At 41.8% G+C, this 25,282-nt stretch overlaps 2 protein-coding genes across 5 annotated transcripts in view; one reads left to right on the forward strand and one right to left on the reverse strand.

Annotated features, from left to right (window-relative positions):
- Positions 1 to 664: 664 nt before the first annotated feature.
- PIGH (phosphatidylinositol glycan anchor biosynthesis class H) lies at positions 665 to 8,030 on the forward strand. The gene is made up of 4 exons (XM_084519460.1): positions 665 to 934; positions 2,496 to 2,705; positions 4,796 to 4,879; positions 7,045 to 8,030. Exons 1-4 carry the CDS (start codon positions 713 to 715, stop codon positions 7,144 to 7,146), a joined length of 618 nt encoding a protein of 205 aa, XP_084375586.1. The 5' UTR covers positions 665 to 712; the 3' UTR covers positions 7,147 to 8,030.
- A 2,391-nt stretch (positions 8,031 to 10,421) lies between these two features.
- PLEKHH1 (pleckstrin homology, MyTH4 and FERM domain containing H1) overlaps positions 10,422 to 25,282 on the reverse strand; it is a 49,328-nt gene continuing 34,467 nt past the window's right edge. For 3 of the 4 annotated variants that reach the window (XM_084519463.1, XM_084519464.1, XM_084519462.1), the window contains exons 21-29: positions 22,907 to 23,084; positions 22,335 to 22,490; positions 20,347 to 20,447; positions 18,718 to 18,859; positions 17,658 to 17,800; positions 16,451 to 16,580; positions 14,724 to 14,810; positions 14,048 to 14,194; positions 10,422 to 13,731 (exon numbers count right to left, since the gene is read on the reverse strand). In XM_084519463.1, the coding sequence (XP_084375589.1) occupies positions 13,555 to 13,731; positions 14,048 to 14,194; positions 14,724 to 14,810; positions 16,451 to 16,580; positions 17,658 to 17,800; positions 18,718 to 18,859; positions 20,347 to 20,447; positions 22,335 to 22,490; positions 22,907 to 23,084 (1,261 nt within the window). In that variant the 3' untranslated portion in view covers positions 10,422 to 13,554. The remainder of the gene's footprint in view (positions 13,732 to 14,047; positions 14,195 to 14,723; positions 14,811 to 16,450; positions 16,581 to 17,657; positions 17,801 to 18,717; positions 18,860 to 20,346; positions 20,448 to 22,334; positions 22,491 to 22,906; positions 23,085 to 25,282) is intronic. The other variant, XM_084519465.1, reaches the window with a different exon arrangement.

Below are 25,282 nucleotides of genomic sequence, written 5' to 3' on the forward strand. Positions count from 1 at the left end.
CCCAGGAAGGCGAGGGACCGGGTCTGTGTGCAGCACCCCCTGATCCCAGGGCACCCTGCGTGCAGCGCCTTGAACCGCAGCATCGTTAAGGCCGGAAAAGGCCTCCAAGGTCAGCTGGTCCGGCCACCACCCACTGACCCATCTCCCCAGCACCATGTCCAACCTTTCCTTAAACGCCCCCAAGGACACCTGTGAGGAGAGCTAGGGGCACGCTCAGTGGCCTGGGGTGGGGCAGGCAGCACAGGTTTGGAAATCACCGCCCTGCAGCTCTGCATCAGGGCCAGGCGAAGCACCTGAGGTGTAACTGCAAAGCAGTGAGAGCGCCGTGCAGGGTCAGTAAGTCTTTGTACGCAAAGCCAAGCCTCCAATTCCTTGTGTGCTGAGATGGCAAGGACCCAGAAAGCACTGCTTTAAGCTCCTGAGAAAGCATCACTGAACAAAAATAAAAAAATAAATGAAGCCTGTATGTAAGGATGGCACGGATAAAAACGGACAGGGCAACGTCTGTGTATCAGGAATGTTAAGGGCCATAGGTGACCCCCCCGCCCGCTTCACGGCGGTGTGGTGGCCCGGAGGTGCGGGCGAGGCGCCCGCTGGCGGCGCTGCGGGGCCGGGCGCTGCCCGCCGCCTCTCCCCGCCCCTTCCCTTCCTTTCCCTTCCCTTCCCTTCTCCCCGGCCCCTCCGCGCCGGCGGAAGCGGGGCGCACCGCGGCATGGAGGCGGGCAGCTGCGGGCCGCCGCCTGGGTGCCCCCCTGGCGTGGAGGAGCGGCCGTTCCGCTCGGCCTCGGGGGAGCCCCTGGCGCTGCGGCGCCGGCAGCACAGCGCCTCCTGCCGGGAGCTGGCGCTGCGCCGGCCCCGCCTGCAGCTCCGCTCCCTCAGCGCCGTCACCTCCGCCGTCTGGCTGGCGGCCTACGGCGTCTTCGTGCTCAGCGAGGTACGAGGCCGGTAGAGGAGGGGAGGTGCTGGGGGAGGCGAGCGAGCGCCAGGTGGACGGCCTGGGGTTGTGCTGAGGGAGCCAAACCGCCGCGCTGCCGCCTCTCGCTGCTGTCGGTCAGCGAGAAACACAGTTTTTTTGTGAAAAAACACAGCACAGACTGCAGAAGCAGCCGAGAAACGCTCAAGTGCTGGCTCCGGTACCTGATCCATATTATTTGACCCATATTAGCACAGGACCAACTGCCAGGCATAGACCTGCTGGTTAAACTCAGTAGCCTGACTCAAAAAGCTTGACTGTGACCAACACTATGGCACTTCTGTTTTCTCAATAATCTTCTCAGGAATGAAGGCAGGGATGGAGACGTGAGTCATGTGGCAGTAATTCTGATATGAAGAGGTTCACTATTCTCTAACAGGAAGTGAAGCTGTTTTCAAGTCTTATTTGTTACAAATTTGTAACATACATCCCAGAGGTTACCAACCACCACCTTCCTCCTTGGTTTTACATGTGCTCATGAATCTCATATGCAACTACAGTCCTTCCTTTCTGCCAGGAAAGGAGATCTGAATGTCTGTTTCTCTGTGGATTTCAATGCCTGTGATTCGTTACTGCCTTTTTTCCATGGTGACAAACCTTGGGAGAAATTCTGTATCCTTTCTCTTTGAATGTGGACATGGCATTTTTACCTCACATGGTGATACAGGCACAGCTCGAGTGGTAGAGCTGTGCAGTTCTGGTCCTTTAGGAAGTGTCAGTTTCAACTTCAGTCCATAGGTATGTGGCCTTGAGCTCTCTCAAACCTGTCCCAGAAATAGATTGCAGATTGAGGATCCTTAGGATTTATTACCAGGTCTTCAGATGGCTTACAGTTGCTGACCTACTGATGAAAGATGACTATGAAACTTACATAGCATTAGATTTACATATTATTTTATGAAACAGCAGTCCAAAGACTACAGCATACAAAAGACAATTTGTACTTAGACAAAGGACAGGAGAAAGCAGATATCCTCTGGCTTGGTATTTAAGGCAGGAAGAGAGAGAAAGTTTTAACAAGTTTAGACTCACAGTATATTAGAAGAAAACTTGGATCTCCTACGTAGGCCTAGGCTAGTGCTTTTGGTAAAAGATTCTTCTTCCCTTCTGAGATGCCATCCTTAGTTCCAGTAAACATTTAACAACATTTCTCTGTCAGTGACGTTATCACTATAGCTGTTTGTATAATATGCTGTCATTGCTTTATATAATTGCTTTGGGTTGAGATTTTTGTGCTAGCTTTACAAGGGAATAATTTCTTCTTGCTGATTTCAATTTCAGCTCCCAGTTCTTTCAGACCATTTCATGAAGACTGATGTTTAGTGATGTAAATCTCATTACACATATAGCAACCAGCCTTTTGAATAAACAGATTCACCTACATAAAACCTGCTTTGTAAATGTAGCCTTAATATTATGTTTTACTATGCAGTGTGGTGGTTTTTTGTTTGTTCGTTGTGTTTTGTCTAAAGCCACATAATTGTAAAACCAAAGTTCTGTCTTTGCTTGGCTTGTGTTACAGAATAGTATGGTGCTTTCTGCTGCTATATTCATCACGCTGATTGGCCTGATCTTCTACCTGCACTTTGTGAAAATTGACCAGGAATCTCTGTTGGTCATCGGCTCACTTGGCATTCAGTTGACTTCGTCCTATGCTTCAGGGAAGGAGAGCACAACCTTCATTGAGATGAGTCGAGTCAAGGATGTGGTTATCAACGAAGCCATCTATATGGTAATCAGTGTTTCTTGTGTATCTGTGGGCACACTCACATCAAGTGTATTTTCACAAGAGTGGTTTATCAGGGCAATTAAACATAGCAGCATCCATAGCTTTACTGACATCAGGAGCTTTGATTCAGATTTCTCTCTTTATTCTATCATCTTTTCTCCTGCCTTTAAAGGAAAACTTCAGCAAGTAGCCTCAACAAGTCAAATCCATCCCTGAGATAATGCCACTGGCACTGAGCTAGTCATTTTAGTTCTTTGTATTATATTGTACTGATGCTGATGCCTAACGCTGATGCCTAATTCTATAGCAGTCTAGAGGGAGGTAAGAAGATAGACAAGAATAAGAGATTATTTTGTCCCATCTTGGGGGTAAACTGCCAGTCTCCTATGGAAGAGCAGACCTTACCCTTTTAGCATGCATGTGTTCTTTTCAGGCTAAAAATTTAGTAGAGAAAGAAAACAACAACAACAAAAAAACAAACAAACAAACAAACAAAAAAAACCCATGGAATTATTTTCTTACTGAGTGAAGGGAGGAGAGCTATACATAAAAATGTGTAGATTTGAGTGTGGCTTGTGGTGACTGGGAAATGGCATATACATTGCACCGAGCTGCTTGCATTGATGGGAAGGTAGAAGGCAGTAATTTGCATAATATGCTGAAGCAGATAGTGATAATCATAAAACCGTCTGAGCCTAGAGTCTTCTTCTCCTAGTCTTACCTGGAAAAGAGATGTTTTAACAAAAAAACTTTCCAAAATTGGCTTCATACATCAGCCAATCTGTGAGGTAATAGTCAATCCTGTACTGCAACTTGTCTGTAATCTAAATGTTTTACTTAGTTGCTTTCTGTTAACAGACTTCTGTAGCTGAAACTGAATTTAAATATAGTCTCTGTCTTCAGATCTGTTTTACTTTCTTCACAATAAATTGCATGTCGTAACCAGACAGCGAAATGCACTGAACCCCTTGGATTGGAAGGTGCATTTTACACAACCACTGTTAACTGTTGAGTAAGTGTTTCTGAAGAACTATAATGAACCACTAAGAAATGTTAGGCAGGAAATCTTAACAGGACTTCAGGCTGCCTGAGTGAGGACACTACTGGATTTCTTTAGAGATCTTTCTTTCAAAAACTAAAAACATTGGATCGTGCCTGGCTTGCAAAAAAAGATGCCAGCCCAAAGTGAGATGTTTCTCCCCCAGAGTATTTTTAGCTACATTTCTTTCTCCTCTGCACTTTCCGAAATCAGTGTTTTTCCAACTAATTTGAGTGAGACCTGTCTTCTTGGAAGTGCAGTCAGGGAAGATCACTTGGAGATTAGCATAGATTCATATAAAGTTTTCTCGCAAAAGGAAACAAAGGTGATGTTGAGCTCCTTTTCTTTCTCTTTATTGGCAAGGGGGCAGAAAAGCCTTTGCACTTATTTCATTTTTTTTGTTTGTTTATTTAAGACTTGCTGGGCTGCACTATCATCATTGTTTTGTTCAAATACAGTTATGAAGAACTGAGGTCACTCACACTGTCAGTGATGTGTGTGAAGTTGCTGTAGATGAAAATAAATTCTTACTAAGTCCCCACAATCTTCAACATGTTCCAACATTGTGTAACTTCTTAGAAAGGCAAAACAGATAATTAGCAAAATGGTATGCATCAAAAAAAGCATAAGAGAAAAGCATTGTCAGCAGGAATGTGTAGCTCCTGTGGTGGCTTTCTTCCCCCCCTCCCCCCCCCCGTATATTTTGTTGTTCTCAAATAGATTTGGGAGAAGAATGGTTTTGGAGAAGGGATGGGTTTTCTGAAAATCTGACTGCTACTTTTTCAACTAAAACTGAGAAGTCCGTAGGGCAAAAACATTCTTATATTTTTAAGGCTGAACACAAATAGGAAAAAAAGAGAAGGGGTCTGATTGCAAGCTTCTTCATACATAATTTTGAAGCAAAAATATTTACTCCTGTGAAACACATATGTTTCTGCCAATTTATCCTTAGAAAATTTTACATGCTTCGTTCATCCCAATGAGTTGAAACAGGTCCTCTTTCTGTGATAACTCCAGGCACTCTCAAACTTCAATTATTTTGTTTGTCTTGTAGCAAAAAGTTATTTATTACCTGTGCATCCTCCTGAAGGACCCTCAGGATCCTCAGGGAGTATCTGAGGTTGTTCCACTCTTTCAGGTGAGTCTGACTGAATAATGGAGAAGTCCAAATCTGTGGCTTGTGTGTGTACCAGATGTCTGCATGTATCTTTGTTCCCATACATGTAGCTGATCACAGTTGCCTTTCCCTGACTGGTGGGTCTTAGAGCAGTGTGCAGCGTGTGGTATTACAAATCTCACAGAGCGAAGTACCAGGGAAAGAACAGGGAGCTGCTCTCCATGCAAAGAACAGGGAGCTGTCTAATTCTGAACCTAACCAGCAGCGTGCATGAACTAGAAGTCTGGCTCACATACGGTACTGAGGACTTGCACAGCTTCTTATGCATTCTCATGCTCGGTGTTACCTTCGTAGCTGTAGCACTGTGCTGTAGTTGATTTTTCTCTCAGCTCTCTGTGCCAAAAGATCTCATAAAAACCTCCTTGGTTTACAATAACTTCCCCTATCACACTCATTGACAAAGATCACAGTACAAGCTGTGAGCAATTTGCTTAATGTATAATAACTTGTTTGCTTTACCGTTACCGTCTTCCCTTTCTCTTCTCCTGCTAACCTGTTCTGACTGTTCATAATCCCATTTTTGGGATGGAATTTCTTTCTGCCTGTGTGTACCTAACACAACAGTCCCCTGGTCCTTGAGGGGCAGTAAGCTGTACAGATGTACCTCACATCTTAGACTGCTGATGTTGTGTTTGTAGCCCCTCCTGTCCTTCTTAATTTGCCCACTGCTGGTGAATATCAGTTTGTAATCCACATCCAGCTTATGACTGGATGCAGTTAGTCTTCAGTTAAATACTTACAGGTGCAAATGGACTGATCCATTGATTAGTGCTGCTAACTCAGTCCAACAGTTGTGAAGATATTTCCTAACGATAGATAGTATAAATTTCACACAGAGCCAACGGAGTAAAACGGATTTGCTGGAAGTCTACAACCAGTGAATTCCAGGCATTCAGGAACCTGGTTTTCATTATACATGCTCCTTTTCAGCTCCAGAGGGACTGCCGGACACTAGTGTGTTTTTTTATTTATTTATTTTTTCCCTAGCTCAACTCTGAACAGTGTTATATCCCTGGCAGTATCTTAATATTGGCAGAGTTGATACCACCAGCAAAGGAGGTACAGAAAGCTGCGTCAGTTTGCAGTTCATTAACTGTCAGTAATTCTCACTTTAAAGTGCAAGTTAGAACGTTACTTAGTTTTGAAGGAGCAGTAATTAGTAACTTTATTGCATCTCCTTTGTTGAGTTTGTGTTCCTCTAAGGTACGTCAGCCTTCAAAAGTACAATTTGCCGTGTCACTGAGCCCAGGAGCACTTCTGTGCTGAGTTGACCTATTGTTCTCTTAAGCAACACTTGCAAGGAGAGGCATTTGATGGACTTTACACATTAGTGCTGTTTTGGGAGCTCAAAAGTCATGGGACCATAGGGACTGTGGGCCTGGGAAACTTTCACCTCTTTGTTGGTTTTAATCTGGTCCAGGTTAGAAGTGATGAAAAACCATTATACTTTGACCACCATTCCCTTGTTTGTGTGAACTGATGTTCTCAGTTAACCTTCAGTTGTCCTCTTGCTGACAGTACTAGCAGAGGCCAAGGGCCAGGTGTCTAAGCTCCCTGTCCTGAAGGTAGATTTTTGAGGAGTAGGTCTTTTAGAGTGATGGATTAGTGCACAGAAATCTACTGTTTTGTAGGTCTCCAGAGGGAGTACAGCCTTGTAGATAGGTTAGTGGGTTGGAAGGTGTGGATTACCTTCCATACTGTCACTGTATGTTATGAGTTGAGAAAGGAAGTGATTTCTGATTTGGTGAGAGACTGAGGCTAACTGCAGAATGGTGCTGCATGTTTTGACCCGACAGCTTCAGGGACTGGCATTTTTTTTATCATAGAGCACGTGTGGCTTGTGCAATGGCTTTGCATTTCTTTATCAACGGCTTACATCAAACATCTCCTGGAATTTGATGAATTCTCAATGAACATGTAAAAAGGAAATCTATTCTCTGTTGTCTTAAGGTGAGATAATAAAGCTAATCAACTATAGATACCTTGCTGTTGCTTTCCTTCTACATGCATGCTTCTGATTTTCAGCTTTGTGTCAGCTGTCCCCACATTCTTTTATCTGCCTGACAAATCTCACTGTTTTACAACCGGTTCAGAGCCTGTTCTCTGTTGTTTGATGTGATTTCTAGAGCTCCCAGCCACGTCTGGACTGCTTAATGGAAGTGTACAAAAGTTGTCAAGAAATCCTGGATCAGAGGAAAGAAGCTCCACAATCAAGTGGAATAAAGTAATAAAAAATAATCAAGGTGGAAAACTTGCTGCAGGACTTGGACAGATGCATGCAAAGCAAGCAACACTGACCCATGGCTTTTTAAAATTAGAGGTTTACGATGTGGTGCAGCAGTAGAATGACGTTATAGGTAAGAGTCTGCACAGACTCACAGAGCTGTTATAGAAGGTGCCAGCTCAGGCACACAAGTGAACCTTGAAATTGTCTGCTGTGAAGAAAGGTGAGCAGAACTCTCTGGAAAATAAATATGGCAATGGGAGGCAAGAATATCCATCAAATGTTTAAATTTCTGTGGATCTGAGCATTCTGATAAACACATGGTGTAACCTTGACCAGACTGACACAAACGTGGGCTTTTTTTTTTTTTTAAATCCTTTCTTTGAAAAAAGCATATACCAGTCTAGAATATCAAAACTGAAGGGTGGGCCAGCACAGTAACTTCCTGATCAACAGGGGAATTTCAGAAAGAAAATGGCAGAAAATTAAAATACACTGTTGCATTCAATTATGTTTATGGAAATAAACATAGGAGAGCATACTGTGGTTTCTTCAGGGATCTGCTTGAAAGAGTCCCATGGGATAGGACCCTAGAGAGAAGAGGGGACCAGGAAAGCTGATTAATATTCAAGGATCACCTCCTCCAAGCACAAGAATAGGCCATCCCATCCCAACAAGCAGGAAGTCAAGCAAAAATGCCAGGAGGCCTGCATGGATGAACAACTGCTCCCGGCAAAATTCAAACACCAGAAGGTGGAAGCAGGGAGAGGCAGGTAGCCTAGGAAGAATATAGAGACACTGTCCGAGCATGCAGAGATGTGGTTAGGAAAGCCAAAGCCTATGTGGAGTTGAATCTATTTAGGAATGTCAGAGACAGCAAAAAGAAAACCAGGAAACATGGGCCCACTGCTGAATGGCGCAGGGGCAGGGTAACGCCAGGACATGGAAAAGAAGGGTGCTGAGTGCCTTCACCTCAGTCTGTACTAGCAAGATCAGCCTTCAGGAATGCCAGGCCCCAGATATCAGGGGACAGAAGGAAGACTTACCCTTGGTGGAAGAGGATAAGTTTAGATAAACACTTAAGCAACCTAGACACGTGTAAGTCCATGGGACCTGATGGGAGGCACCCACAAGCGCTGAGGGTGTTTGCTCATGACACACAGTTGTGAGGAGTGGCTGTTATGCCAGAGGTTTGTGCTGCCAACCAGAGGGACCTGGACAGGCTGGAGAGATGGGCACACAGGAACCTCCTGTAGTTCAACAAAGGGAAGTGCAAAGTCCTGCACCCAGGGAGGAATAACCCCATGCCATTCCTCCCCGTACATGCTGGGGCTGACCAGCTGGAAAGCAGCTTTGTAGAAAAGGACCTGGGGGTCCTTATGGACACCGAGTGAGCAGGAGCCGGCAACATGGCCTTGCCACAAAACAAAAAAGGCTAACAATGTGCTGGGCTGCGTGAGGAGGAGTGTAGCCAGCAGGTTTTCTCTGCCCTCTCCTCAGCACTGGTGAGGCCATGCCTGGGGTGCTGCATCCACTGCTGAGCCCCCTGTATATGGACGTACTGGAGGGAGACGAGGAAAGGCCGTGATTGTTATGGGGCTGGAGCGTGTGAGGAAAGGCTGCAAGAGCTGGGGCTGGTCAGCCTGGAAAAGGCTCAGGAAGGGAATTCTATCAGTGTATATAAGTGTATATATCTGAAGGGAGAGTGTAAAGAAGATGGAGCCAGGCTTTTTCAGTGGTGCTCTGTGACAGAACACGAGGCAATGGGAACAAACTGAAACACAGGTGGTTCCACCTGAGTATCAGGAACATTTTTATCGTGTGGGTGGCTGAGCCCTGGCACAGGCTGTTCAGAGAGGTGCTGGAGTCCCTTGGAGATCTCCAAAAGCCACCTGGACGTGGTCCTGGGCACCCTGCTCTGGGTGGCCCTGCCTGAGCAAGGCTTGGACCAGGTGGGCTCCAGGGGCCCTGCCAGCCTCAGCCAACAGGGTATCAGATTGCTTTGAGATGATGAGGAGAATATGTTGTTGAAAATTATAATGCTATATGAATAAAGTAGCTTCACCGAGACTAACTTGATGTTGGAATATTCTTCTTAGTTGATGATTTAAAAGTTACTCTAACTTTTAACTGGTATTTTTCTATCCTTTTTTTTTTTCTACAACTCCATAGTGATGTAACTGAGGCAATAGAAATATTGGAAAAACAAGAGCTAAACCAGCAAGCTGGCAGGAGCCTTGGGCTTGTGCTTAATCTGCATACAGTGCTGTGCTATAGGTGTGCACATAATGTAGAATTAAAATGTGGTGATGCATCATCACGTAGTGTTGTAGGGAGAAGGTGATTTTGTTATTTTTATTTTTTTTACTGTGCCTTGAATTGTGAAGATACAGGTTAGCTCTTATCACTGGAGTATTTTGGTTGTCAAAGTGAAGGGCAGCAGCTTTGGGAGGCATCACTGGCTTTTGGTAACCCTGTCTAGCTACTTACTTTTTTTGTTCGTTTTTGTTTCTCACAAATGCTTTAAATGTTGGAGTTTGCCATAATTTTAAGTCCAGTTCTGCCGTAACACAAAGTTGTTGGGGGTGGGCTGAGTGTTCTCTCTCTGAAATTAGTGGAGCTGTACCCTGATGCAAACTGGTTGCAAGTCCTGGCAGAACTGGGGAAGCTGAGTGCTGGGGCAGGAGCAGAAACCGGCTCTCAGCAACAGCAGCAGGCCCCAGGAATGTGACTACAGTAGAGGTCCTTTGACTAACACTCCTGTGGCATACTTAGAGCTAGGTACAGAGCTGCTCAGGGGCCTGGTTTGGGCAGGTTGTGTTTCTTTGTGGGGAGGGAAGGAGGAAATGGTAAAGAACCTCGAAGAGCATTACAGCAGCAGGAAGATGTGCTGAGCAGTGGGGAAAAGGTGTCAGAAGAGAAATAAGTCTTGGGCCTAAGAGTGTGCTGGGAACATTGCCTACACTGCAAAAATCCCACGAAGTCCTGTGAGTACAGAAGAAATGCAGGTGGAGCTGTATCACAGAAGTCTGGAAGGTTGCTTTAGCCATCATTGGAAGGAGTGGACATCCCCTACCCATGGGAGTGTGCTTCAGTGATCTGCTACAGCTGAGAGTCAGACAATGAACAGAGAGAACCAAGGACTTAGAGTATGGCAGGTGTGCACCAGGTATGTGTCCGGATACCAAACACAGGTTTTGCCCACATTTGTTTACATCAGGGCTACTTTGGCTTTTGAGATAAAGAGTTTCTTTCAATCTCAGAAGAAATACAACTTAATTCATGATAACTGCTTTTTATTAAGTACAGAAATCTCACAGTATCTCCAAGACAGTCTTTTACACACACACAGCAATTAGGAAAACAAAGGCTTCAGTCATCTCACTCTATACTGTAGCAATAATCATTGCCAAAAGCATCGATTAAAATAAAAACCATTTTCCCTATCAAAGAATCATACAAAATAGATACCTACACAGGTTTTTGTTTGTTTGTTTTAGAGTCAGGTAAGCTATAAATAGGAGGTATTGGAGTGGGGTGGTCCCTGAAATACTCAAGTATTAATGAAGGTTTGTAAGAAAGGAAGAAAAAAAGTTCCATATGCCATGGTTGTAAATTTAAAGTGCAATTATGGCAGAAAATAATGAATTTAATGACAGCTCTTGCTTATTCAACATCTCTGCTCCCTGTTTGCCCTGACACAAGTCCCCGAGGCTGTGAATGTTAGCAGCACAAGGTAAGTACAGCCTCTGAACAATGAACTGGAGGCTTTCATGCCTTGAGCATCCTCAGAACAGCTGACAATGAGTTGAGTTCAGCTCATTCTGAGGCAGCTCTATTACTGGCAGGACATAAGAAGCAGGCTGCCAAACACACCTCCACATCCCGGAGGAATTGTTTGTTGTATGTGACTATGTAAGGAGAAAGAACGCTATTTTTATTCAAACTTATGTATCTATACTAAGATACAGAGAAAATGAGAATATAAACTACTGACTACTCTACGAGGATTTATTGTCACTTAGAAGTATCTAAGGAGAAAAAAAAAAGACTAAGACAATACCTTCACAACATTATTTTTGGCTCAGAAAGCTTCTACCCTTTTCAGTAAATTCAAGGGATGGTCCTTAAATTCATGACAAGTGGGTATATTACAGTATGTGCAAATAGGTCTCTGTATACATAATCTGTTTCAAGTCTGTTTCCACAAACCACTTTTGTTGTTTGTTTTGCTGATAAGAGATTGTTTAGAATGATTTTGTCTGCCCCATGTTCTTCTAATTTGTGGCTTTGTACCCGCCATAAGTTTGAAACAAAAACTTCTTGCAGTATCAGCCCCACTGCGTGCATTAGTTGGATATTTGAGGGTTGGTGGCAAGTACTAGGAAGTTAAAAACACTGGTATGGTTGGTTTGTTCATTTGTGACTAGCTTTGGTTTGCCATTGCTGAATTCTTTATAATGGTTGGATTCACACTGTTTTAATTTGGGAAAGTTGCCCATGAATGCATAATTATTATGAAGTTGCACATGGTACTTTTGAAAGGCCAGTTCTTCCTTAGCTTTGTAGAAGACTCATCAAAATAGTCGAACTCAAGCCAGATTTAGAGTTCTCAAGAGGCATGGCTGTTTTTCTTTCGTTTGCTTAAAATCCATTAGGCTTCCCAATCAGCACAAAGTCCTTTTGAAACAGATCAAAAAACACTCCTGTGGAAAATGTGAAGAACAGTATTTGAGTGTTTATTTGCTATCTACCTCCTCCTTGACCTGGTAGCATGAAGGAAGCAGGAGTTTTAAAGGAACAGCTTCTGTGAAGTAAGAAGGGCAGAGAGGGTTTGAGAAGGTCTGTTCCAGTTGCTGAAAGACAGATAAAACAGCAAGGTTTGCTTGCCTTGTCTTCCTTTGTCTGAGATCATGTGCAGTTTCAAACACATCCCAAAGCATCTGTAACGGTGATTAAGGGAAAGTCTGGACATGCATGTTAGAGGAGCACGTGACACGTTCAGCCCTGCAGCAGAGATCTGACACATAGAACAGCGTCAGCTGTCGAAACACATCCATTCTGCAGAAGCTAGGGCGTCGTCTGACACTGTTCCAGTCCCAGTTGTTCTGAGACTTCAACATGCAAAGATGTCAGCTTTTCACCTTTATAAAGTTAAGGTTGAAAAAATTCTTATGTACCACTGAACTCTGTACTCCCTAGTTCAGGTCTTAAAATCACCCTTGACATGCATCAGAAGTCTTTTTGTCAGTTTAGTTCCTAATCCCTCTCAACAGCTTCTTCCTTTCTTTCATGTCTGGGGCAAGGACTTGGAAAGTCTCTGTCTTTGAATTTTGGCATCAGTTTCAGGGAGGAGTCAATGTAGCTTTAGGAAAAAATAAATTGTCTTGGTTATGTTAAGCAGTTGCATAAATACAGAGAGCTTTTTTTTTTTCCCCAGAAACTACAATAGTTATCTTAATAGTTGTTCTGAGTGGCAGGAGTGAATTTAAACACCAGTCAAAACTATAATATGGCTATTCATAACCAGAGCATAGACATGGCTATGTCTAAACTACTTGGCCATCTATGTCTTATTAATCTTTACACTCTGGTAATAGCTTTTTCAGTGTGTGTCTAGTTTATGAGGAATTGATAGGCAACTCCTTATACAGGTAATAATCAGCAGGATGCACCCTTGTACTGGGTTCATGTCACATGCCACAGTATCCCAAAGCACCTGTTTTTAATTTTAATAGGACTGTGTGCTCAGCCCATTGCAGTCAAATTCAAGCCTACACTACTCAAATCTGCCTTGCAGAGGTTCCAGTCTAATGCAGGTAAAGAGTGAACAAGTTAGTGACTGAGTTAGTGACTGCAAGCAGAAGATTATTGGAAGCAGTGGGAATAATTGAAAGGGGCTGTGATGAGGAAAAGAGGTCACTAGGAGTTTAAGAGCTGGAACTGAAGTTCCATGCATAAGGTGCGGTGCAGCAATCTGAAAGCAGGTGCAAAGCTGAAAATGGGAGGGATCAATGCAAACTGTACGTGCTTGTGAGCAAAGCTGTAACAGCTGGAGATGGAAGAAGAATGGGTGCAAGGGAAGAGCAGGAGATGCAGTGTGACTGGAGCACTGTGCAGCAAAAGGACCTGAGGCGGGACATCTTGGATGGAGTGTGGCACGGAAAAGAAACTCCTGCACAATCCCCAAGATCAACACTTCTGAGGAGGAAGAACACTGCCTCTACGCACACTATGGAACTTTGTCTGTTATTAAGGAAAAAGAATCAGAATCTGCATTAAAACAAAGTGTACAACTGGCAAAATCATAGCAGTCTGCAAGTCAGTACACAGTAGTGTAAAAAAAAAAAAAAAAAAGAAAAAAGAAAAATCCACAAACAAAAAAATTTCCAAAGTAATTTGGAATGAACCCTCAGAGCAGGGTGGGCCCCTTAGTGCTTCGAGGCTTGGAAGGAAAAAAGCACCGACTTTCAGTCTCCCAGAGCTTGTTAGCAGGTGTTGCGTTTCGGGAGGGTTGTGCAGAGGGTAGAAGGGAAGCTGTTGAACGGTAGTTAATATAGCTGGCAATAAGAAGTGTTGCTTCAACAATCTAGGGGAAAAAAAGAAAATGATTAACTGTAAGTCAATTAGAGAGAAAAGTGCCCTTTGATTTTTAGAACCTATTGACTGCATAACTTTTGCAAATGGCTGTGTCTCACATGGAGTTGTTCAGTTTTGGATTCAAGGTATTACTTTAAGAGTTGGGTGGAATAAGTCATTTGATTAAAGGTTCCACCTTGCAAGGGATTTCTTGAATGTACACAGCTTGTGCAGCAGCCAGAAGTACCAGTCCCCAGTGCTTGTACCAAATGCCCACCTGTGATGCTGCCAGCTGCAAAGGCACTGATCGTTCATTTTGTAATTACCTTTGGAATTGCCATTGCGAAAAGCAGTTTTTCTGTGCTGTTTTTTCCAGAACTCCTTTCTTTTATTTGACTGACTACAATCATGAAGTCATCTCGACAGCCTCCAAAGGTCAGCACGGAAGAGTATGAGTAAGAGAGCTTCAAGTGCTGCAGAAACAGATAGTTGAAAAAAGTAATATTTCTGTAAAAGAAAAAACGGCCACCTCAAACTCATATATTTGCTATTTACGGCAAGAACTTCAGCTCTCCAGCAGCAATAGGTAACTGGCTGTAGAGGTAACAGCTGGCAGAGAAATCTCAAAAGAGAATTGCATTTCTAGGATTTTCCTAGCTTGCTTGATGCCCTGCTGCTTCAGAGCAATGGCGCACACTTTGCTATATCCCAGGTGGTAGTAAAGCACACACTGCTGAGGTTTTGCTGCTGTGGTTGTTTGCTGCCCATCAAAGGGACAGATAGCAGTTTCATGGAACCTTACCTTACACTGTAGCTGTAATTTTCCTTTGTTTATGTAGTGTTAAAACATAGCCCTCACTTCCCTCGTTTCTGACTTCTACAAATTAACTTCTGGATCCAGCTGAAGTTAAAGACAAACTTTTACTGACTTTAAGTGGATTCAGGGGAAGATCTTTCTGTGAGAGATGAGTTATTTTCCTTAAACAGTATTCTTCACCATACCATAGTGTTATAATCCAGTATGCTGATACCATCTTCATTCACAGCTATCCAGACTGGACAGTCTTCCAATGAGGAAGGCAAAATAGGCTGGAGAAATAGAAAATAGAAAATGTTAAATTTAAACATTTCTTGTATACCTTAAAGAAGTTTCTGATACAAAACTTGGGTTTTAAGGATAAAATGGATGTGAGAGAATCCTATAGGCTTACGTGTGTGGCCTGGTTTGATTTTTAAGATGATTTATTTCAAAATCTGGAATAATACTTTCAGATTGACATAGAATTTGGGGACTAGCAGTACAGGAGATGCAACAATGGCAGAGATATTGAGATTAAATGCCATCAGTGTAGTTAGAACTGAAGGTAATGCTAGGACAGTGAGAGAACAGCAGTTGTGTTCTGATCTGGTTCTTACTCTGCTGCTGTCTTTCAGGCAGTGACGCCTGTTGGTTTCCATAGTACCAATGCACATACAGTGCCATCACATCGATGCATTTTTTTTTTCTTACACATTTTGGCAAATGTGCATCAATTATCTGTTAAAGATGAGCTATGTGTTATGTCTAAAGACATGAATCTTTCCTGGGAATCTGCTGCTATATGGTTAATGCTGTAGGATTTGCTGTTTAACTATTTTTAACTAGGTATATATATATATATATTTATATATTTAACTGTTTAACTATTTTTAAACTAATTATAAACTATGGTAGTTATCAGAAATACCAATATTATTTAAACTGTGGGTGGTACTATTCTGTGTTTTGATTCTTTGGTGTCAGTGACCTCAAATACCAATAGCTTCTTCTGCTTTTATTACCGATCATGGAAATAACTATCTTTTTGAAATCTTTTCATTTAATCAAGAAGGTCTGTTACATCATTAGACTTTATTCAATAACTATAATAGCTTTGGCTTCAAAGCAAAAGACATTAACCGTGAACAAGACACTCTCAGGCTTTCAACAGAGAATTCTGCTGGGTTGGGGAGTATGGCCGAGGCTGAGAAGTCTTGTTTTGGCATTAGCGTGCTAAGACATTAGTTTAGTCAAGGGTAAGAGGTACAGAACTCTAGCGTGAAATGGGCTGAGGGATGGTACAAGCTTCTGGAAGAAGCACCCCCACACACCCTCAATCTGTTTCTTTGCTGTCCTGATGATGCCTGCGGCAGCTTACCCAATGTATGCTTCATTTTTTTCTGTTTCTGCAACAGGACATTAGCAGTGCTTGCTTTTCTCATGTGGCAAGGAAAGCAGCCAGCGCAGTGTCAAGCAAAGAACAGGGCTGAAATATCCATTCTTCTTTCAGCTAGCATCAGCTACATGGTGTGATTTATGGGAGACTACTCCCTTTTTCCTCTCAGTGGTATGTACATTGTATTTTTAAGCTATTGCAGCCTTGATGACCAGAGAAATACCTGCCTGTAGTAAGAGCTTTGGCAAGGGTTTGTAGGAAGAGGTAGTACTTCGGATTACGATGAACTGATGCAGCCAGAAAAGCTTCAGTATCTGTTTATTGAACACTAGCAACCCCTAGTGTCCAGAACGCATTTCTCTTCCTTCTTTCTAAACCGGTGTAGTACCAGAGCTGTTCATTCAGACTAGAGTTTAGTTTGAACACTTCCTGAGATAGGAGCATTTTCAATCTGTGTTACCAGAGATCACAGATACATCTCTGCTCGAGTTCATTCTTGGGGGGAGAAAAAAAAAAAAAGAGTGTTCCAGTTACCTTAGCAGCAAACATTTTGGTTCCAAAGAGAGGCCATTTGCGGGCTACCGTTAAATAAATACGAACACATTCCGGTGGAGAGCATCCCTGCAGCACCATCCACTTTGTCGCCAGCCTGTCAGCCAGTTGCCTTTCAGAATCCAAGACACAAAACAGCACCATTTACTAAAGTCTTCCAAGGGAATGCGAGTAAAATTATATCAGCTAATAAATGTACCACTCAGGGCTGTTCTACACAAATACTATAAATAGGGCTGTTAGCACTGTCAGTTAGGAAGGTTGTACAAAGCTGAGTTTACTTTAGAAGTTTCTCTGCTTCCACAGTCACTTTACCACTGGTTATACTGTAATGTCCAGGAACCCTGGTCACATACTGCTTGTTCACTGGTGTATACACTCAACAACTGAAACTACAAACACTCAGGCAGCTGTTGCAGTAAAATCCTGCCCAACTTTATTCTCATTCAATTATACTCTCACCTTCATCTTAACTTGTCTGTAGTATGCTCTAGATGGAGTAGCAATACACATCAACTCTCTTTTGATTTGGCTCACTAGGGATGGCTTGACAGTTATCTTGCCACACGCATACAGAATTTACTTCCAAGAGAAGGTAACTGCATTAGTTCCACCTCTGCATCTCTTAGTAACTTTGGATCTGGGAGAAACCACTCTCTTTCATTAAAAGAGTTAGAGCTGAGATCCACAACAGCATCTGAATTCTGTATTTGAGTGATTGGGATCACCGCATAGTGTTTGAGAATTTCTAAGTCAGAACATCAAAAAGCCCTGTTAGAATTACTGCATGGCCTGAAGCAGCCCATATGTGCTGGCTTTGCGGCATGATGCAAATGGCATCTGGGTTCAATTGAGTCTTAGAGGAAGGGTAAAATGAAAATTCACAAAGAAAATTCATTTTAGGCTTAGACATGCTGGAATTTGTTGGAACTGGGTTGCATAATCTGGAAGTGAAAGGCTTAAACTTCTTAATTTGGGGAAAGTCAGTTGGTGATTTGGCTTTTTTTTTTTTTATTAGTTAACTACCATTTTATTTTGAAGGAACCTTTTTTCTGACACTTGTGTTGTTTAAGCTTCTACGTTAATATAAACTTAATGAGCTCCTTGAAACTTCTTAAGTATCAAGAGAGAATTTTGCAAGCATAATAAATTGTTTTCAGTGCAGACTTTAAGAGGACAAACAACTTACCTGAGCTGTTCAGGAGCAATGTTTTGCTTGTAGCGTTTGGGGTAGAATTTGTCTAAGACCTGGTGGAGAAGATGCTGCATTTTGGGTTGTGATGTTCCCCCAGGGCTTGAAGATCCTGGTCGATCCAAATCCCCATATTCCACCTAAGACAGCATGTACCGTAAAGTTTGTAGTACAACAGAACTGTGGGGTTTTTAGTGCAATAGATCATTCCACAGGTTCCCATACTGCTATCTACTGTTTTAACTAGTCATGCAAAACAACATCAGGCTGCGGAATTTTGTCTGCAGTATTTACAACAATAAGTGTACAACAGAGCAACTATGGGAGACATGACTGCTCAAGGAATTCTTTACTGATCTAAGAAAAAGCAAAACAAGATCTGGGCTAGCTACATGTAGGAAGACACTTCTGTATAACTGCCAAGCTTTTGGGGTTTGTTCTCAATTAGCCAATTAAAACAACACCCTACTTGTAAATAGTATGGACAATGTTCCCAACTTCTTCATCTCTTTTCACATCATTTTAACAAATGCAACAATTGGTTTCAGCTCAGTAAAAAATGATTACGCTGTTTATCATGCCCACAACTCATACAATGCGTTTTATGTGGTAAAATGCTAAATGTAAGCCTGGAGGTCTAATGGAAAATTCTACAAAATGCTGTTCCTTGAATAATAATAAGAGGCTATTGGCAGTGCAATGGTGAAAGCTTTTACTATTAAACAGACTTCTAATAGGCAATACTATTTCCATATCTTTACTAAGGCACTAATCAGAGCAGTTCTGGGGAGAGTCCAGCCCCATCGTGTTTTCCAATACTTTTCTTCAGAAGGAAAGAAGAGGATGTTCCACAGGAAATTTCCTTACAGCAAAAGGTGTTCTACTGATACAGCTATGCTGGTGTGATGCGTTTGGCACGGTACACCTCAGACCGTATTTTTGGTAAGAAATATCACTCTTGGTGTAAAAGATAGCTGCTTACTCAAAGACATTCAGCATACAGCTGTACTCTCTAGAGGACCAAGAAACAATGACTTCTGCCCGTAATAATGCTCACCTGAGCCATCAGAGCAACCATTTCCAGAGCTAATTCTTTATTAACAGGAAACCTTCCACTGGCTATTTCATTGCTGACTTGGAAGGCCAGCAGCAACCGCTCCCGGTCTGTCTCACCCTTGGCTTGGCTCCGAAAATACAGCCTAAAAAGTAGAGGATTATAGGTGATTAGTGTCTGTCTGTCCCCATCAAGCACAGACAGGCAGTATTTAAGAGATGGCCTTCTGTGCTTATCACAGAATACAGAACTCTCTCTGCTCTAAGGCAAGAATTGTACAAACTTCTACATGGTGGCCTTGCAGACTTGTTATTTTTTTTACCAACTCTGTTTTGAGTGCTTACTCTGAGATTGTTATTTAAAAAAATTGTTTTAGCGGGAAATAAGAAACCCAATTAGCAGGCTTTATTGCAAAAAAAAATCTACTAGGAAGCTTTGATTTTTCTCTTTAAGCTCAATTTCTTTGACCTGGTACAGCAAGATGACTAATGCAGGCTGAAAATACGAGCAGGGGGAATGCTTCCCCAAACCATTCCTCACGCATACCTATTACAGTCCATACCATCTACTTCAAATATCATTTTAAAGCTACACCTATGATGATATATTCCACAGTGCCACACAAGATACTAATTCTAGCGGTTCAGTTAATTATTTTATGTCAATTCAAAACTCACAACACCATTAGGACCAAAGTGACCTTACACATCTTATCAGAGTCCTTGCAGTTAGAACAGACCAACCTTGGAAAGACCTTATCAAAATATCCTTGCTGTACAGTCTAAGCACATTCCAGTCCAACAAAATAATATTGCAAAGGTTCACTCCTGAAAAAATACTTTTGAGTCAAAAGCAATAATTTCTGCTTCAAAGCTCACAGAAGCTTATTTTCACCACTACTGTCACCAAAATCTTCATGTGTTCAATGCAAAACTTTGTGGCTTTTTAATCTAGGGGGAGGAGGGTTGTTTCGCCTCCAAACAGAATTCACAGGCAGAAAGCCATTACTAGTTCTCATGCACAGCTCTCCATTCACTTTAATTCAGAATTCCTGTTTCTAATATAAATGATGAACTTGTTCCAGTTTTAGCTTTATACCTGTGTCTCATGGTTTTCTCCTCTGTTATCTCTCATCATCTAGATTGAACATTTATCTCTTTCTTTATAAAGTCTAGGCACTGCTACTACATGTCTCCTTAAAGTTCTTGCCATTTAGAGTGTTGTTCTTGTATCCTTTTCAACTTCATAATTCCTTGCTTAATTGCAAGTTTCATTTTCACTGGTGATTATTCCCCCAGGTTTCTCTTGCTCTCACCTAACACATGTTATTTAATTACATTTTAGGATCTAGACAAATGACATTGTGCCAAGTAGCTAGTTTTTAGCCCATTTTAATTCTGTTCCTCTATTGCAAAGTGCTTTGGGTTTTACCTCTAGACCATATACCCTCTTGTATACACATACCACACATAGACAAAAGTCACTGCATCTCATGTAGGATCTGACATCATCTTAGCTAAAATACTTTTGGCACTAACAGTGCTATAAATTACCGGCCATCTACAGAGATATATGTGGTCTACGAGTGTTTAATTAACAGCAGTAGCGAGGCCAACAAAGGAAGCACAATACCTGTTCTTATAGGTCAATTTCACAATTCTTGTGCCACCTTCATATTTCCCAGGGTGCAATTCTTTTAAGGCTTGTTCCCATTTGGAAATGACATCACAGATCTTTAAAAAATATTATGGAGAAAGGAAAGACAAACAGGTGAAACGTGTAGTCAAGGCTTGAGGGGAAGGTGAAAAAAGTACTGTGGAACATAGAAGATAAAGAAATAGATGGGATCAGCATAAACGCAGCCAAGAGTGACAAAATGATTCATTTTTCTATTACATAGTATATAAAAATTAAAGCTTTGCAACAGAAACCTCCATCACTAGATCTGCAGGGGGACATCTGTGAGTGAATTCTGGCCTGGTACCAACTCTGTGGTTATGCCTGCATTAGCATGTCATGTAGCCCAGGAGGAGCAGATCTGCACAGTGAGACGGCTGTTCCTAAGACCTTCAGCCCACAGTATGTGAGATTTTCCTTTGGACTAGCTTTAGTCTGATCAAATTGCCCGAAAGCCCGTTATGTTGGATCACATCTTCCAGCTCATGTTTAGTGTGAAAAAAATCCAGTTTGTGCTAAAACACCTCCACAATGTGAACCAAAGCATAGTTAATAGGAAAGATTTTTTGCCTCAAAAGTGCCCTGCTGAGCCTACCAAAAACAGTCATATATGTTCTGAATGGCAGCTGTATGCATACTTGGCTGAACGAAGCCCTTGGGTGTGAATGTCCAAATTCTGGGAACATTTGGATTTAGATTCCAACTTCATACGTCACACATATTCGTAGTAACAACATGGTTAAACTCTTTGGTTCCATTCAGATTCTCTAGGTTATTCCGGTTCTTTCACAGTTGATCTCATAAAGGTCCCTAGTTCTCTTTCGATGGCATCTCAATAAAAAAAATGTAAACATAAGAAGCTACATGAAATACATAATCAGATATCCTATCTTCTCTTAAGAAGCTGTTGAAATTGCCTTGGCGAGTAAATAATAACCTGTTAATAATGACTAAAAGCAATGCTTCTGCTTGTCTCAGATTCTTTCATTTACTCTAATATCTCCCAAACAGTGGTTCAGTTACCAGGAAAGCGCCAGATCATCTGATCTGTAACAGGCCATGAAAGCAAAGTGTATCATTTTAAGCTACTTGTGGTAGCTTCCTCTTCAAACCATCTAATTTAAAGTTATTGGCATCTTCTCCCTGTGTTGCCGAATGTGAAATTTTACACTGTGTAAAGGTGAATTTTTATGTCCCTTGTAGATATCAGGGTCTATTAAAAGTCATCACTGCCACTATTGCTCCATCAATGCTGTATAACAAATTCCTCTCCCAAGTTAGTACCAAAATTTGATGTGTCTCATTCACAGCCACTAGTCCACATACTTAAGGCAGTCACCCAGCTGCAGCCTGAGTAAAAATCTCCACATGAAAGATGCATTAATACTTTAACCGCTTTCCCTTTTCCTTTGATCTAGGCACTCCTCTCTTTTAAAGTGAAGGCACACTCAGTAGAGCTTTTTCCCCTAAGAACACTCATCAACAAGAAAAGCCAGAGTTATTTGGAGATAGCAAGGAGAAAGATACTTAATAATCCAATAGATAAGATTTAAACAGACGTGCCAAGAGATCCACGGCCTAACATAAATTTGTCTCAATTAGGAGTGTCACCCTTGATGTTAGTTGTGATATCTGATCATGCTAGCTAGCTCAGTCATGTTTTATTTTTGTGGTTGAGACAAATTAAACTTTAATATGTGCTAAAATCTGAGTTAGAGCCTTTAAAAAAAAAATACCAATTTATCACCTATTAAAACAGAACGTGCTTTGTCTTAACTAGGATCTGAGATAAGATATTAATATCTCATCTCTAAATACTAATCTGGATAGGCAAGACCCACATGCATTTGATCTTTTTCATCTGCATTAAGAAAAATTTAGTAGTCATTTAGCAGCTCTTCAAAGATGTATGCTACATGTAGCAAAGGAAGAAAAAAAATTACCTTTATGTTGCCCTGCAAACAGTGTTCCAAATCCCTGCCAGAAGGATCATCTGTGAACAGAGAAAATCCCATGTGGGATGGTTTTCTCATTCCCGTCTCCTGGTTCAACCGCTGGATGAATTCATCAACTGTTGAGGAGCCATCAAAACCTACAACCTGCGATGCAATAGGAGCTAATTGAGTATAACTTTCAAAAAGCATGACATTGATGAGTATCACGACTAATGAAGCTTGGTTTTCTACAGAGTGGTGTCTCACAATTTACCATAAGTGACTGCATGCATATTGTCTCCTTTCACATTACATTCTTTCTCACACCAAGACACTTGCAATGACTCTTCTTTCTTCCCAGCTACCTTTTCTTCCTCTGACTTGTATGGCTGGGACTGGATTCCTTTGATTTTATTAAGAAGAATGGCTAAAATGGCAAGGAGGAGGAATAGTGTCTCTCTCTAAAAGTCTGATACATATAAACACTATAAACACTATGGTATATTATGCTATCTGCTCACGTGAAGGAGGCAGGTTAAGGTCCTCTAGTGCCCAGAAGGAAGGCAGCTGCAGTGGCTCACCTGGTAGGTTCCATTCATAAAGTGCACTGGGATGCTGAAGGGCAGTGAGTGGTGGTAGGGATTTCTCAGCAGGATGGACACAATCTCCATCCGTGAGGGCTTGGCTTCTCGCTCACCAGTCTGCACAGTGCGGTCCACTGATCTCTGGCAGTAGATGGCATACTTGCCTATTTCACTCCTAAGCAATGAGATGGAGATAAGTCACAAACATATGCTCTATGTGTGCCTTGTCCTCACATCCATTTCCGTGCTGTGACAAAGCATTCCTCCTCAATTTTTTGCTCAAGCAAAGATACATCTCTGTGTAGATATCCTAGTTCATTTCAACAGACTAACAGCTCAAGTGAAAAGCTACAAAACAAACCCGAGCTCCACCCTTCTGTGAAATTAAGGTAGACTACAAACCCTCTGGGAAGCACAGGAGTATTCCCTGCTTCTTAGTGGACCAGATATAGTACAGGAGCCTCCTCTTCTGTACCCTGTTGCCATCATAATATCCATTGAAACAAGACCAAGTAGTTTGCCCTCACTGTCATGCCAGAGGAAATTAGTTACTATTATGTCAAGTCCTAATAAGAACTAATCATAGATTTTAATGCATTAGATTCAGTAACAGGATTATATAAATTGTGTTTATCAATTTATATGGTTAGACAAATTACAAGTTCTCACATATGAATCCAATCTGCCAGTCAATAGCAACTTTAATTCAAAGCAGGCTCAGATTTGTTCATAGTTCAATACAGTACAGGGACAGTTACTAATATGACTAGTTTACTACATAGTGAAGAGAGAGCTCCATTGACCAAAAAGATTTATCCATCTCTAAAACCAGGCAGGTCAATAACACCTGTAGGAAAAACGTTAACAATGCATATAGTGAATAAGTTCTGAAATTGAATGTAACCCAAGGATTTATAACAGTGCTAACACTTTGTAGGTGAGGAGTGGGGAGGACAACTCCATTCAAGATGCCTTCAGGATTTCAGTGCTTGATTAAATCTCCAGTTAAATCCCTGCAAGCAACACGGAAGTCGGGAGCTCTGGCTTTTCTCTGTAGCAAGATGCTGCTTGCCTCCCCAGTAACATGTTTGAACAATTTTCACAAGGGAGAATCTTGCTTCAATGAGAAGCCGTTGCTTCTGGCTCCCAAATTCTCCCCAAATGATCCTGAGCCCTGCACCTTATGACTAGAACAGTGCCCTACTTGTGGAGCGTTAGATACATACTTCCATGTCACTTTTCAAAAAAAAAAAAATCTAGAATGAAGATCTTACTTAAATCTAGATCATAGGCAATATGCAATGTAAATATCTTAGCATCATTTACTGTGTGAAGCAGGGAAAGAGTATCTGCATCTAAGTGGTCACGAAACAGCCTTGCCTGCTCCATGGAGAGAGACTTGCATATTCCTAAAGCCAGATGGGAGGAGTTAATCTAGGTCTCATTTAGTAACTGCTCTAAATTTTATCTAAACTACAGGTGAATATAAGCGCAGTTTGCTGCAACTTCTGTATGTTTGTTTCTACCCCTAAAAACAGTTGCATTGCTGGATTGTATACACAGATTTCCTCTTTGCTTCTGTTTGAAGATATTTGTTGATAAAGGTGCTCCTGGACTAATAACATGGCAGACTGTTGGCATAGTAATGCTTAAAGCTGATGTATTAATTCAGTTTCACAGAGCTCAGCACATCCTTATGAAATGGAATAGTCCTCAGGGGTAGTACAGCAGCTCCACTGCTGAGTTGCATGGGCCATTTTGGGAGCTGATAAATGCATGAGGTTGAAGAGATGGCTTCCAGTACTAGCCAGAATATCCCTAATGTGTTGCCTTAGGCAGTGGGGAGACAGCCTGAACACGAGGAGCTGTTTTACACATCTGTGCTTTACTTCTGAGAAGAAATAGCAAAGGGGAGGCAGCATGAAAAAAATAATAAATAAAATCCGCTTGATAGAAGGAGTACACAGATCCCCTTTTCAATACCAGGACAGTTTTAGCTTGAGTTTTAAGGCATATGCTGGCTGAGTATTTAAGTGTATATTCGATATGAAACCACTCCACTCTTCTTACTATTTCTGAGTACAGACTGTTCAAACAGACAACTAGACATCTCTAGCCCTGACCCTGCCAAGGACATAGTCAGACATGCTGAAGATCAGATCACCATGGAAACACACAAAGAGCACAGCATGAACATCAAAGAGCATACTGCTGCCACAATGATCTTGCACTGTTTTTGTAGGGGGGAAAATGTTACCCTGTGTAACACACTGAGGAGGTAACAAAAAAAAAAAAGAAAAAAATAATGTATTTCAGGTTTGTTTTTCATTATGTTTTATGGTGAATTTTTCTCTGCCTGACTTCTGCACTGTC

Source organism: Aythya ferina, assembly GCF_964211825.1.
Source record: "Aythya ferina genome assembly, chromosome: 5".
NCBI classification, from domain to species: Eukaryota; Metazoa; Chordata; class Aves; order Anseriformes; family Anatidae; genus Aythya; species Aythya ferina.

Bases quoted from the DNA above. Each gene is read 5' to 3' on its own strand.
- PIGH (XM_084519460.1), top strand. From the start codon at position 713: ATGGAGGCGGGCAGCTGCGGGCCGCCGCCTGGGTGCCCCCCTGGCGTG. The intron at 935-2,495 runs GTACGAGGCCGG...CTTGTGTTACAG, and splicing joins GCGTCTTCGTGCTCAGCGAG to AATAGTATGGTGCTTTCTGC. The intron at 4,880-7,044 runs GTGAGTCTGACT...TGTGATTTCTAG, and splicing joins AGGTTGTTCCACTCTTTCAG to AGCTCCCAGCCACGTCTGGA.